The 13,898-nt window shown below is 38.9% G+C and overlaps 1 protein-coding gene across 3 annotated transcripts in view; it reads right to left on the bottom strand.

Moving 5' to 3' along the window:
• Positions 1–2,709: 2,709 nt before the first annotated feature.
• The window catches only part of DOCK11 (dedicator of cytokinesis 11), an 85,453-nt gene continuing 74,264 nt past the window's right edge, over positions 2,710–13,898 (bottom strand). For all 3 annotated transcript variants that reach the window (XM_075720727.1, XM_075720728.1, XM_075720729.1), the window contains 7 exons: positions 12,930–13,043; positions 10,965–11,111; positions 9,688–9,898; positions 9,165–9,355; positions 8,407–8,507; positions 6,768–6,906; positions 2,710–4,179 (listed from right to left, as the gene is read on the bottom strand). In XM_075720727.1, the coding sequence (XP_075576842.1) occupies positions 4,057–4,179; positions 6,768–6,906; positions 8,407–8,507; positions 9,165–9,355; positions 9,688–9,898; positions 10,965–11,111; positions 12,930–13,043 (1,026 nt within the window). In that variant the 3' untranslated portion in view covers positions 2,710–4,056. The remainder of the gene's footprint in view (positions 4,180–6,767; positions 6,907–8,406; positions 8,508–9,164; positions 9,356–9,687; positions 9,899–10,964; positions 11,112–12,929; positions 13,044–13,898) is intronic.

The following is a 13,898-nucleotide window of genomic DNA, read 5'->3' as shown; positions in this document are numbered from 1 at the left end:
TTATTGATTCTTCAATGAAAAAGAAAATGAGAATAAAGAGAGCAATATAGGATGGCTGGTCTCAGAAAGCTCTGGAGCAGCATTGTGTATTACTTGGTGTCACAGGTACGCCGGTTAACAACCGAGGTAAATGGGATGCATTGTTCTGTCGCGCACACAGAGAATGTTAAACAGGGCTTGTACAATACACGTATATACAACATGCATGATAAAAGCACTTCTGTTATGAATATGTAGTAGCAGGTGTTAAATTTACATGAAAAGAGAGTAAATTACATCCAGAATAGCTGAAGATTATGTGTGTTTCATAATTGGTTCATCATTGCTTGACACAAGCATATTATTTAAAGGTTAAGTATTACAGACTGTGGTTGCATAATAATTAGCGGTATACAGTATTCCTAAATCCAGTAAAAAACCCTTGTTTAATTAGAACAACTCAGTGAACATCAAATTAAATACCCTAGACACATGCTACTCTCCTAAAGTGGGTAAATTGAGCAAGATATGGTTTAATTTGTATGAGACTTTTGAGGCCATGATTTCCACTTATGTTTTCCTCCAGTCCTTTGGGCTGTGTTACATCAAATTGTAGGATTATTCTGAAGCCTGCTGTGAAGTCCACGGCACTCTGTCTCTACAGGAAGGTAAAATGAACATACTTTATCTACTTTGAGATAAAAGGTGTTATGCTTATGTAAACTCTTATTCTAAAATACCATGTAGTATGTGTTCAAAAGGCTTCTGAAACAAACACATTACTACAGATATTCTCACATCCATGATTTTCCATTTCTTGGCCTATCTCATGAAAATTTCTGCTTTAAGATGAAATTTAGAACATTGAGTAGTATGTAGAAATATATCCTTGGCTGCAGTAAATTCTGGGTTCCAGATCCTTTTGGGGAAAGAAATGTTACTTTGAAGTTATTTGTCTTAAAATACTACTTTCTAATCTCTCTGCAGAGAGAAAAGCCGTAAGTCAAAGAAGAGAGTAAATGTTTACACTTCGCTTACTTTATCTAGGTGTATAAATCTCTAAAAGCATGCTCTTGTACATAAAGGGCTGGCAGACCCTGTGTTGCTTTATATGTCCTGTTTGCAATCAATCTGACTCTAATACAGACCATCACCCAAAACAGTCCTGATACTGAGAGTAGCCAAGTGCTCTGAATCCTCATGGACAGATACTTGATCTTATTTCTTCTCAAAAGAAATTTATGCAAAAAAACCAATGCATCCCATCTGAAGACTTGATGTGTTATACAGCGGTTCTGCAGCAAAAGTTATTAGAGGAGTACATATAAAATATGTATGTGTAGCTATATTGATATATAGAAAGAGTGCATGCCAGGTTGTAATTTGAAATATGTCTACTAATTTTTAGAGACCAAAAAACTCCTGCCATTCCTTAGGTGGTATAAGAAAAACAAAAGTGCTAATGAACAATAAACACTTATATTCTTCCAAAAAAGATAGCAAATAGGAAGTACCAAATGTGAGATGTGAGTACCAGCTACATAAAACAGGCACATATATAGTACACCCCCCAGATATATATGTGAATTAAGTTATTTCAGCCAGAAATAAGAAAAAATCTGAAGGATGACTTTAAACTGGGACAGTTATGTAGGAAAAGGATAGGAAGAGAAAATGTGAAGACCTTCTTGGCACCATTGTCCAGCTACAGCTGTAAAATATCTAATGACCACTCCCTATCATTTCTAGAGTGGTGAAAATGTAAAGAAAAACCAAGTTGGTTTATTACCAGTTTTGTTATAACCCATCTAAAAAGGACAAATTTTCCTTTGAGATTTTTCTGTTAAAAATCCAGTGGAATTATTTACCTGCAGGACAGAAGGCAAATCCTTAGGGCATGATCATTTTTGTTATTCATCAAAACTGCATATAAGTCTGTATTCTGAACTGTACTGACTGTACATATTCTAATTGGACTGGTATTAAATACTTTTTTTGGCTGAATTACCGAGACAGCTTTCCAGTATATTACATTGAAATGACAGGACAACTCCCATATCAACAATAAAGTGAGAAGTTCAGGCAAAAATTCATCTTGGGCCATTAAAGACATCTGAAGATATGAGTAAGAATTTAACTGGAATTCCAGTAAATGTAAAGAATAGCAATTGAAAATTCAGCCAACAATGTCATCTCAGAACATTAAAGACATCAAAAAACATGAATAAGAATTTAACTGCAATTCCAGGAAAACTATTAGGTTAGGTGTAGTATTTTGAAAGAGCTATAGTGCAAGAGCTTTTGGATGGCCACATCTCATCGTTGCTGATTGTATCCAAGATGTGCCTTTAGTCCTGATACTTAGAGTTTAAACTAACTGCAAAAAAAAAATCGTGCAATGTATCCACTAGTAAACAGCTTCATCATCTTTTGGTAGAGTAATTTGGAAAACTCTCACTATCTGCCTTTAAGTATTATTTGTTGAAAGATGAAAATCAATAAGGTAGTAATCCTATTTAAACATACTAGTCTCTCTTCCGCTTTCTGTTAAGCTAAATTTAGAGCCTGCCTGGCATAAAAAGCACATACGAGCAGAAATGTGGTATGTTTGTTACACAGGCTTATCTGTATTTTGCTTGCAACAGCTAATGGGTGAATTTACGGATCACAACATTATTCTCTCAGAAGACAATTAATTTTAGGTATTTAGAATCATGCATAATAAACATTTTAAAATGTGGTCCAGTTACTATTTGAAGGTAATTTTTGTTACAGAAATTAGAAGCTTAATATTTTATAGACACTATAGCCAAGCTAAATACCCAGCTGGAGTCCTTTTATTATGGCATTTTGTTACATATCCTTAAAAAACCCCACCCTTCCAATATGAACTACTGCAACCATATTTACAATTGATGGGACTTTGAAAAACATGGATGTTAAAAAAGTTGCTGGATAAAAGAATTACTGATCTGTTTTCTTCTTCCTGCATCTGGAAGTGTCTTATTGAAAAGAGACAGAGATCATGTATTAAAGCTTTGGGGAGGGGAAAAAGAAATACAATTGTTCTGGAAAATACATTTTCTCCAACCACCTGTCAGACAAAAATAATGGGCTTCCAGAAAACAGATCTGTTTAACAGGAGGGAACATGCATGTCATACGATGTTAAAAAATGCCCTCAATTTTGTATGAGTTGTTTTGATGTGCTGCATTTTTTTTTTAAAAGCATATCTCACAGATTTTTAGATTTTTCTGAAAGGTGTTAAATCACTTTGTAATTCCCAACTTAATTTAAGGTGTCCTCAGAGTTTATATTTGTGTGAGACTAGGAGTGGTAAATAGAAAAAACTCCTATCAAATGACAAATCTCTTAGGTTGTCCTCAGTGAGTACAATCCATCCTCCTGCAGCCGTGAAAGGTTAGCCAAAATTGAAATCAGCTATAGTAAGCTCAGCTCTCATGGAGGTTACTTGAGAATTATCTGTTCAGAGGATGTATGAAAATTATCATTTCTGACTTAGCTTTAGTTATTCCAGACTAGGGCAAGTTTACTCTCATTGTCTGAGTGCAACAGGGGCATCCGGACCCCAAGTCACTTTTTAGAAGAGGAAGGTCTCTTACTAGTGACTACAATTTCTCCTTCATGTTCCCTGTCCAACAAAGCTTTTAGCAGCAAGTATGATATAATGCCAAGTTCTATATACTCTATGCTCCTTCTATTTACAAAGTAGTTTTACATTTTATTATATTCCATTGTACAACTTTACATAGTACCATTATCATTTCAATTCATAGTTCAGCAATTCAATACACATTCAGATAACTGCCTTTTCATGTCCTGTTAAACATTTAGCTTAAAAAAAAAATAGTAGAAAACCAGCACAGTGGTGCAATGTCCAGGCACTTTCAATGTTGCTCAGCAAAATAAGCAAGCACCCTGTTTGAAAGCATGGCAACTTTTTGGAAAAAAAAAAAAAGAAAAAACTGAATCATTGCTTGTCACGGATTTTTTTAAACATCCTTTGTACAGTTCCAAGTATTCCTGAGAAAGCTCTGTAAAATATGACTGATATGTTTATATTTCAGCAGTGGGTCTGAGTGAACAGTAACTTCCATCACCAGATGTTCCGCTGATCGCACAGAAGACATGTAGGGAGTCATGCATCCACGGCAAATGCATTGTATCTTCATGGTAGATCTAGACAAAATGAAATAATCACAAATTCAGTAAAAGTTTCAGTTCATTATAATCAAGCTGTTTAAAAAGGTATGCAAAAGAAACATCCAACCTTGTCTTCAAAGCTGTTTCGCAAAGGCAGCGTAACAAAGAAATGAGAAAGAAGAGTAATTTAGCAATTTCTGTAGCATTTGTATATACACTGTTCTGTGTATTACTGGATCATTTTTAGTTATAACTATCCAGTATAGGAAAGAAACAGTTCTCCGTATAGCATTTTTTTGTTATATCTTACCAGTAACAGAATTCTAACAGTTTTTTTGGTAAGCATGGGGAGTTACCTGCAGCTAAATACAACAAACGCTCACTACATCCATGCCATGTGGCAAGCTTTTGTACTTTATAACCCGAAGGATGGTCTTACAGCACAGGATCTAACTGGACTGGTAGAGTTGCTCTAGACCTGGCTGTGTATTTGTTTTTCACCCTGTGCTTCACCCGTCAACAAGTTAGTCAGCCTGAATTTACACTACTGAAACTGAGATCACTGGCCATCATAAACAGTTTCTGGACATCCAGTTTTCCGCCACTCTCCAAGGCTTCCTGTACCTGTTCAGCTGCAGTTTATCAATTTTTTCTGTTTACATTTCCCTAACTTAAAAGTTCGGTAGCTAGGTCACAGGCTGACCCAGTGAGTTACCCATCTGCCCTGCCATCTCAAACTAAGTGCACTGCTGGTGTTGTTTTGGGGCACTGACAATATTTAGAAAAGCATATGTTATTTGCAATGAGAACCCTAAATTAATGTAATATACTTTCTATGTTTAACTAAGTAATTTTGCAGAAGAGGAAAACATATTCCATTAAGTTTAATTTGTTAGACACTTAGGTCATTTGATGGCAATACAAAGTTCAAGTCAGCAGTTATCTACGTAATGTTGTACAACCATAAAGAACAGTGCTTGTAAACATGATCTTTTAATCTGCCTTTTGATCTAATACCAGAAAAAAGTGACAAGTATATCCTTCCCAGTGAGCCCTTCAGTTTGACATTTCAGTTGCAGTAATGTTTTGCCCATTAATCAAACACAATAGGACAGTGGATTTGTAAATCTATCAAGGTAATAGGGAGTGTGCTTTAACAATGCTTCTTTGTTCTAAGATAATCTTAACTGTTGTACTGCGACAGTGCAGAACTGAGTGATTTGGTTTTCATTTGACTATTGCAGAATTCAGAAACCACAAAAGTTCCAGCAGCTGCATGCAAATTAAATGTCTTGGAAAGGTTTACTTGCAAACAGCTTAGAGTAAGCAGGTGGCAACTCCTATGAACGAACATCTCTGAGCAAAATTCAGCAGTGGAGTGTACACAGTAGGTAATGTATTTGAAAAAAAAAGAGCGTGCCAAATGTGCAAAATTAGTAGTTCAAACGCTAAGAAAATGGTGGTCATGAGCAGAATAGCAGGGAAATCCAACAAAAGCAAGGGGGATGCAGCAGTCACTTATTCTCAAACTGATCCTCCCTTATACTCCTACAACAAAATTCAGCCCCATCATGAGACCACTGCCGTGAAACGATATTGTACTCTTCCATAACAAGACTCTGATTCCCATAAGCATTATTTTATTGTAAATAAACCTAACTCACAGGTAGCAGCCTGGTGCAGTTGTATTATTTTGCCACTTGCACATTTTTGCATTAGTTTGAACAACCACTCAACTTATTGTGGAATTTGCCTATATATTTTTAGTGCCTTAAAAAGTTGCATTTTTAATTAATAGTTACACATGGACTGTATGTTGAGTAACTGGGTGATTCTGAAAACATTCTTCTAAATTTCAAGTACTATAAATGACAATGCAGTCTGTAACGTTCATTTTACGTGCTTGGTACTATAAATCTACAATGAGCTTTCTTTTGTCATAATGAAGGCAAAATTAAAGAGCAGAGGTACGGAGATTACTTCAGAAAGCCAGTTTTCATCTAATTTCACAGCATGATACTAGGTAGAAGTGCAACTGTCCTTTGAATTTCTCACCTCTCTGATGCTACTATTCAAATGTATTTTCCTAGAAGATCCAAGAAAACATTAAAACATAGGTCAGATAAATTAGCACAAATATTTTATCAGTGCATATAAATAGCATGTTGGCATTAGGCCAAAATTAGAAGAAAACATGCTTTAACGAAAAATAAAAAAAGAACTTAAGCTGGATAAAACTGAGGAAATGGAAATTTTGCCAGAGAATTTTGACCTGTGACTTATCACAGGATTCTTACGATGTAGAAAATATGAGCGAAAACATGGCATGGAATTTCTGATGACCACAGCAGCCAGGAAACTAATGGCATGTGCCAGCGAAGACTCCACCCTGAAGCACACTGTATACCAACACCAGGCTGAGACTTTCAATCAACAGAAACAGGTTTTAGGAATCCACCAAGTGTATCGTTTACTTTTCATGTTCAGTTACTCGCCTTTTTATATTTAGCTAAATAACATGAAGAGTGATCAAGTTTTCAATTAGTTTTCAGTCAGTTTTCAGCATTAGCTAGTTTTCAAGCACAGAGAACCACCTCTGTGGGTTCCTGACATGCAGTACATGCCTGTTCGTGGATGATGTCAGAAAGCTCTTTCACCATATCCCGAAAGTTTGATTTTAGCCCCTCATGGTACTCCACTTGATCCTCCTTAATGAGTCGCTCGTTGAGCTCCAGAGCAATTCCACAGGCTTGTATAAACTTCCTGGGGAGGAAAGGAATGAACTTTGGGCATTACAATAGCCCAGTCTTCTACCAAAGCAAACAACCAAACAGATAAGGAAATCTCATTCCCCCCCCCCCCTTTTCTCCAATGTTTGGGATGAATCACATCTAGGAGCATCTCTGGCACAGTGGATCAGGGAATGGGGAGGGACTGCAACACAGGTATTGGGCTTTCTGCTGGAGCTCTTTCAAGCCTGGATCCTCAGGAGATGGGACACGCGCACCTGCAGTGCAACACAGAGGTCTCACACCTTCACCCCAACCTGTAGGACCACACACAGCTTGCAGGTCCCAGATAAGCCCAACCACCTGCACATAGGGTCACAAAACAGAGGGAGGCCATGGTCAGGCACAGAGGGGAAACCAATCATACAGGGCTTGACAGATCTGGATGCATGTGATATAGCATGTGCGCTTGGGAGGTCAAGTTGCTAACACCAGACACACCCTCCAGAAAGAAATTTAGATCATGGGGACCTGTAATACTGTTTGCTTGATTACCGTTACTCATTTTCTTCACTTCATTTCACACACATATTTCTTGGTTTTTATAGACTACAGCGAAAATACAAGCATGACTCAGATTTTCCAGGATTTTTTGCATGAAATAGAGATTGCGTTTGTCCTTCTGGCTGCACTGCAAGGCTGGAAAGTAAACCCGCCTTCCCTCTGTTCTGCATCCATGAGTGGCAGGTCTGCAGGGATTGTTCCCTTATTTATTCCACGGTTTGCTAGGTTACTTAATACACTGAAGGAAAATAGGATTGACCCAAATGCTGCCTTCTTCATACAGTGACCGATGGGCAAAATGGGAGTCACCAGCACCCAGTAATGAATGTAGGAGCTGGTGGGCAACTGGTTGCTCCTGAGAGGTCCAGAAAATAGTGTGGCAAAGGCTCATCATCCTCAGATTAAGCAGGAGCTGCCTGATTATATCTTGGGGGACGATTTCAAGTGGGAGGTAAAACCTCCCCTAAGGGACAGGAGTTAGAAAAATGCAAGTCACATAGTTTCAAAAATTAGCAACAGCAACAAGAATGATGGTCCTCCATAAACTGGGAAGGGATTTGCATTAAAATATTTCAAGTTTATCATTATCTAGTAAAAAAATCCCTTTGGAAAGATTTGGAAACAATGCACAATATGAAAGATCCCTGAACACAAGACTGTCAGACCTCTGGTTTTCAAACAGACTTTCTTCATGTGATAATCTCAAATACCCACACAAACCATTGAAGCAGGCATTCAAGCAGATCTCCCCATGGAGATCACAGCCCTGAGCTTGGGAACTCCTGACATACATAGTTACATTGGCTTTTTTCGTATGTCTGAGGCACCCACAACCCCGTGAGACCTGGATCTTTAGATGTCACATCTAAGCATTCAGCACCTGCTGATTTTGGAGACAATCAAAAACATAAGCAAAGCAGGTACCATGTTCCAGCCAGCTGGCTAATTTTTATTACATTAGAAATCCTACCTGAACATTTCTTTTAACTCATTCACCTTCTTTGCAGGATATTTGCTGGCATGGCTGTCGCTTAGGAAAGCTCTGGCATAGGCCAAGGGACCAGCATTAACCTAGAACCAAAGAAATAAGAAATCATTTATCCTAGAACTTCTATTGAGTTACTAAAGGCAGTTGTGAAGGGAATAACAATTTTTTTAAACCCCCCCAACATTAGCATATTATTTGAATGCCACCAACTCTGCATTACTAATGTCACCAGAGGCACCTGATGTTTCAGAAGTTGAGTATTAGTTTTTCTATCTAGGTTTTTTAAGACCAAAAGATAAATGGAGATAAAAAGAGAAATGCAATCTGTTTCCTCATACTTTCCTCTGGTTTCTGTTTGGAAAAGCGGTATGGTCTGAGTCTTAAGGTCATTTATCCAGCTTGAGAAGTCAGGCTCACAAAAAGGCTATTTGTGCCTCATACTTACAGTACAATCTTCAAGAGTTAAGTGTATTTCAGCATTCACCTATGGCCAAGTAATGTGCAATTACACTTGGACTTGACACTGTAAACACCACTGGACAAAAGGGTTATTACCATGAGCCACCCGCTAATGTGCCACTGTATGTGGCAGGGCAAGCTGTGCTGGCAGGTTGATGGCTGCAGTGCTGCGAACGAGGTAGTTAATGATTTCTGGAAAGTAAACGTGTTGCACGGTGAAAAGATGACTCATTCTTGAGATGTGTATATAAATGTAATTTTGAATGGACATCAAGCCTTACCTGCACAGAAACACAGCCCTGCAATTTGAGCTGCAGCTGGATCATGTCAACATCACCAGTAGAGCAGAGTTGCTGCAGCTCTGCCGTCTTGTCTTTTATTTCATCAGTAGCGACATCAATTGGTTTTAAATTAACCTGATGTTCATAATTGACTGGAATTCTCTTCTTTACATATGGAAAGGAGTTCAAAGCTATCAAAGGAAGTTTATAGATTGAAAAGTCATGCAGCAAACAGGAGTACTCTTCACAGAACATATACAGACAGATCCTTGCCCTCAGGGTTTTACTCAGTGTGTGTGAAATCCTGAACAAGGCTATAATCTACCAGCACGATTTATTAATTCATAAAAATTTGCAAATAGAAATACAAGGTAAATTCACCCTCCCAACCAGAATATTGTATCACAATTCTGATTAAGTAGCTGAGAGAATTTCTGACTCTTTTGGGATATTTTTATGAGCTAAAATAGTCTAAAAATAGCTGCTGATACATACTGTGTCACGTTCAGATGTTTGTACTTACTAGTTAGAATGGTCCTTTTTTTACACTGTTCTTCCACACTGCCATGCTTTTTTCCAGATAAAGTGTAAGGAGTTTCAAATACAAATCTGTTGATGTTATGATTTCTTTCAAATTCAGTCTTTCTTTCAGAGATTTCTTTGTCTTCAAAATAGGGCTTCACGTAAGTCACTTGAATATAAGCATACTTAGGATCAAGGTCTTTAATGTTGACCTGTGAAATAAGAGGGTTATTCTCTAGAAGAGCAAAGGTTAATAACTTAACTTCTAATTGGTTAATTTGTCTACGGGATCTGATTTAAACTCATTCCCTGCTGACCTAGCCCCACTGCATGCCGGTGAATGACACACAAAACACTCCCTTTGACCTCAGCTGTGTTGTCTAGACCGTTTGCTAGCACACACACAAGACAATGAGGTGTGGCACAAGAAATACGTCATCTGGGGCCAAACAAGCTGCATCTGGAACAGGTAGCTGTATCACCTTATCCATCAATGCAGCACATGCCTGAGCTACTTAGTCCTTCTTATATGACCATACTGCTTCCAGGCCATGAGCTAGCGGTCATGCAGTACTGTGGTGTGGCATGCAAATCTGTGGGCTTGCACAAAGCAAGTTTTGGGATCGCCAGTATTGTCTTCAGTAACTCAGACATATCTACAATTGCAACCTAAGGGTGTGAACAGCCCTTGCTGTGAACATAAACAGGTATTCAATAGGAAAAGGAAGGAGCTATGGCTGCAAGGGCACAAAAGATTTTCTTTTAGACTTGAAGTGTCAAAGCAACAACAAGTAACTCTGCTTCCAGTCATCTGTTTCTCTGTGCTGGTTCCTAACGCCTCCCAACAACAGGGCGCAGTCAGATGTGGATTGCAATTTCCCATTCATAATTCCCAGTTAATTTATTTCCACCTGGGAGCCACATCAGCACCAAACTTGTCAAGCTGTGCAACATGTCCACACAGGAGCATGAGGATGCAAGGGGCAATTGGAAGCAAGGTGCTTGTAAGAGGGTGGAAGACAGGGCTCACTCCTCCATTCCTACTGGCAGGAGGAAGGGATGCTCTCTCATCTCCCATCCTCAGCTCCACAGAGCAAAGCTCATTCTTCTGTGCTCCATTTGCACAGTGCTTAGAGCAGTGCAATCCCAGGCCCTGAACTGTTGTATTAGAATACAATCGATATTTTTGTCATACTCATGGGTGCACTCTCAAGTATGGGGCCCTGATGTTCACTGCTAATAGCATTTCGTTAGCTTGTTCATGCAGTTTAACTCCACCTTGTTAGAATCCTGGATAATTTTTACAGTCTCCGACCCAAATTTTTCTCCATAAAGTTTAAGAAGTCTGAAGGAGATCTCCGAGAGGCCAGTCAGCTTGGGTTCCTTATAGATGTATTCCTTCCCATCTTCTTCTTCAAAGAACGTCTAGCATTAATCACAAACAAGTAGTGAGGAATAGCTGGCTTTCTTCACTTGGAAAACTTTATTTTAGATTTGCTACTTTGAAAACAACTTTCTACTAACATTTCAGAAAGTGAAGAAGGTTTAGAAGGCTATGGCTTGCATGAAGTCTGACTGAACTTGGCCTGTTTAACAGGTTTCTTCAAAAATTGTGTAAAAAATCATAAAATTCCTCAACCAACACAAACACATCATTGCTGAACACGAAGGCTTGAGTATGACCAGTGAGAAATCTAAACAATATGGAATATGGGTTTGGCCAGCAGCTGACTTTTTTGAAAGGTGGAAAGAGGCAAGCAGGAGAAAAAACACAAAAACAAGGTGTAGAGAAGGAGGAGACACACATAAATTGAGGAAGCCCTGACAGAGCCACATGAACAGTCTAAAGAGAAGGATTTTGTGTAGGCTGAAAGGGACTTCAAGCAATAAGGAAAGAAATGGGTTTCCTCTGCTTGGATTCCTCTTGTGTTCAGGGAAGTGGAACTTGGTGTATTTGCTGTAAATAGAGACAAAATTGCATTAAAGCTCATGCCTGCATCACCAGTCCTCCCTGTAATGGAAACAGCATGAAAGCTTCATGCTTTGGCAAGGTGTTCCAGTCAGAAGTTGTGACAAAGTGTTAAAACTATCTCTGTGTAGCTGGCATATAAAGCTGGCAAAGCTTTAAAGTGCAAAACTGGACAAGTATTGGTTGTCAGGATAGTATGTTACATAGCTTAATTTTAGGGGCTCATCCAGTTATTTCTACAGCTTCTAGAAAACTAAGCTAGCAATTGTTTCCTTTTACCTATTGCTAACCTTATTTACTTTTTACATAACCTTATTTACTTTTTATTTTTGAAGATAAGATGAGGACAAAAATAAAATGTATGTTTGCTGTAGCAAAAGTCAATGCTCCAATATGTTGTGTGTGTAATGACAGTGGTGTTCAAAGGTACAAACCCAAGATGGTTTCAGGGGTATTCATAATCTCCTCTAAAAGAAGGAAGGAGGAAAGGCAGGGCTAATATAATTTACATAGCATTTTCTAAAGAAGGGTCCTGCATGTCCCCCATGGTTTTTGCACCCGTAAGCAGAAGCAGGTAGTTCAGAGACACAAGGGAGATGAGGGGTAACACACCTTATTAACTATTAACAAAAACACAACTGCTTTCAGGCTTAGAAGGCTTCATCAGATATGGTAAGATCATGCTCCTTCTTGGGACTCTGAGCCCCAGATCTTGTCCGTTTTTCCAGCTACCTCAGCTAACCAAAAATACTATCTATCTCTACAAGTATGTAACCAACACTGATACATGTTTTGCCTCCAGCTTCTCCCATAACCTTTTACTCTACTAGTATCTAGAAGGGAGCAGAAATTGTCTGTAGAAGAAAATGTCTGTTACTACTACTGTTTATATACTGTGGTTATATACTGTTACTGGTTATATACACTGTACACACTAAATTGTGTTTGTGTAACATATAATAACTATAATTACCCCCCCCCCCCCCCACCCCGGCCCGGTGTTTTCTGAACCCACTAAACCATTTCCTAACTGCTGAGTTGTTTTATGAAAACCCCACCAGCAGAATCATAAACTTTAAAACAAATCAAGTGCTCCTGGAGAGAGACGCAAACCCTCACCCCAAGGGTGCAATACTGAAAATGCTCATGTAGACGCGCCAGTGGCTGCACCAGCAGAGCTAGCAGGCTTTTCAGCTTCAGGTCTGGCAGAGCAGCAGCTTTAGGGGCCAGGATGCCTGGTGAGGGGTAGCTGGTGAGCCGGTGTATATACGTACTTGTCCATAAAAGGCCACTTTGAAAAAGGTTCCAAGAAGCCTCTTCCTTGTGTGCATTACTTCCAGTATCTTAGCATATGCTCCATGAAGCGTTCTGTACAGGTGTGTAAGTTTCTGGAAATCAAATCTTGACATCATTAAAGCAGAATTTTGCAAGCAGGAAATTCTAGCTAACATTGGAAGCTACTGAGATATCTGAACGCGATCCTCTGGAGAATTCAAACTTGAATTTCTGAAGACGTTGAACTTATGCAGTTTTCTTTAAAAAAACTCAGTCTTAAGCACATGCTTAACTTCAGGTCTGAAAGGCACATAGGCTGCAATAACACCACTATCCTTAGAGAGAAGGCTGAGCCTACTGTCTCAGCATGTTCCCTGACTGAGCCTTTAAGGGTAGAGCAGCCTGCAGTATTTTACCCAGAAATTCTTTTTTGATTAAAACCAGCTTTATGATGAAAAAAGAGATCAAGGCTTCACCTAGCTTCAGTTACACAGTTGGACGCTGTCCTGATGTGAAGCTGGTCATGGGAGAGGGAGGGAAAGAGAAGCACTGTTCAGCAGTCAAGCAACAGCCTCAGCGAAGCACGAAGCACGGGTCACAGCAGATGTTAGGAAGGAGCAAGGCGGAGGGCTGGTAACAGCTTCCTTCCTTTCTCTCCACTTGCCACTGAATTACCTGCAGATCTAGTCGTTCTTTGAACAGTTCTCACTCTGTTTTTAACCCTTAAAATGCTCAAGTCTCAAAAAGAATCTGGCTTTGATGAGCATATGGGATGATGACAGCTTTATTTTAGGGAAAGGAAGGTGAGAATTATTCACTAGATATGAGTCTTCCATGTCTTTAGCTTTAACAATTACCCTCCAGACCACTGCTTTCACTAATTTGTTTAATGACTGGTGACAAAACACAGTGTGTGCTTTACTGACACCAATTCATTAACTCATAACTTCAAAAATAAAAAAAACCTC

The sequence above is a fragment of the Pelecanus crispus genome, chromosome 13 (assembly GCF_030463565.1).
Source record: "Pelecanus crispus isolate bPelCri1 chromosome 13, bPelCri1.pri, whole genome shotgun sequence".
NCBI classification, from domain to species: Eukaryota; Metazoa; Chordata; class Aves; order Pelecaniformes; family Pelecanidae; genus Pelecanus; species Pelecanus crispus.
The sequence above is the reverse complement of the archived record's forward strand: the minus strand, read 5'-3'. Positions and strand labels throughout refer to the sequence as shown.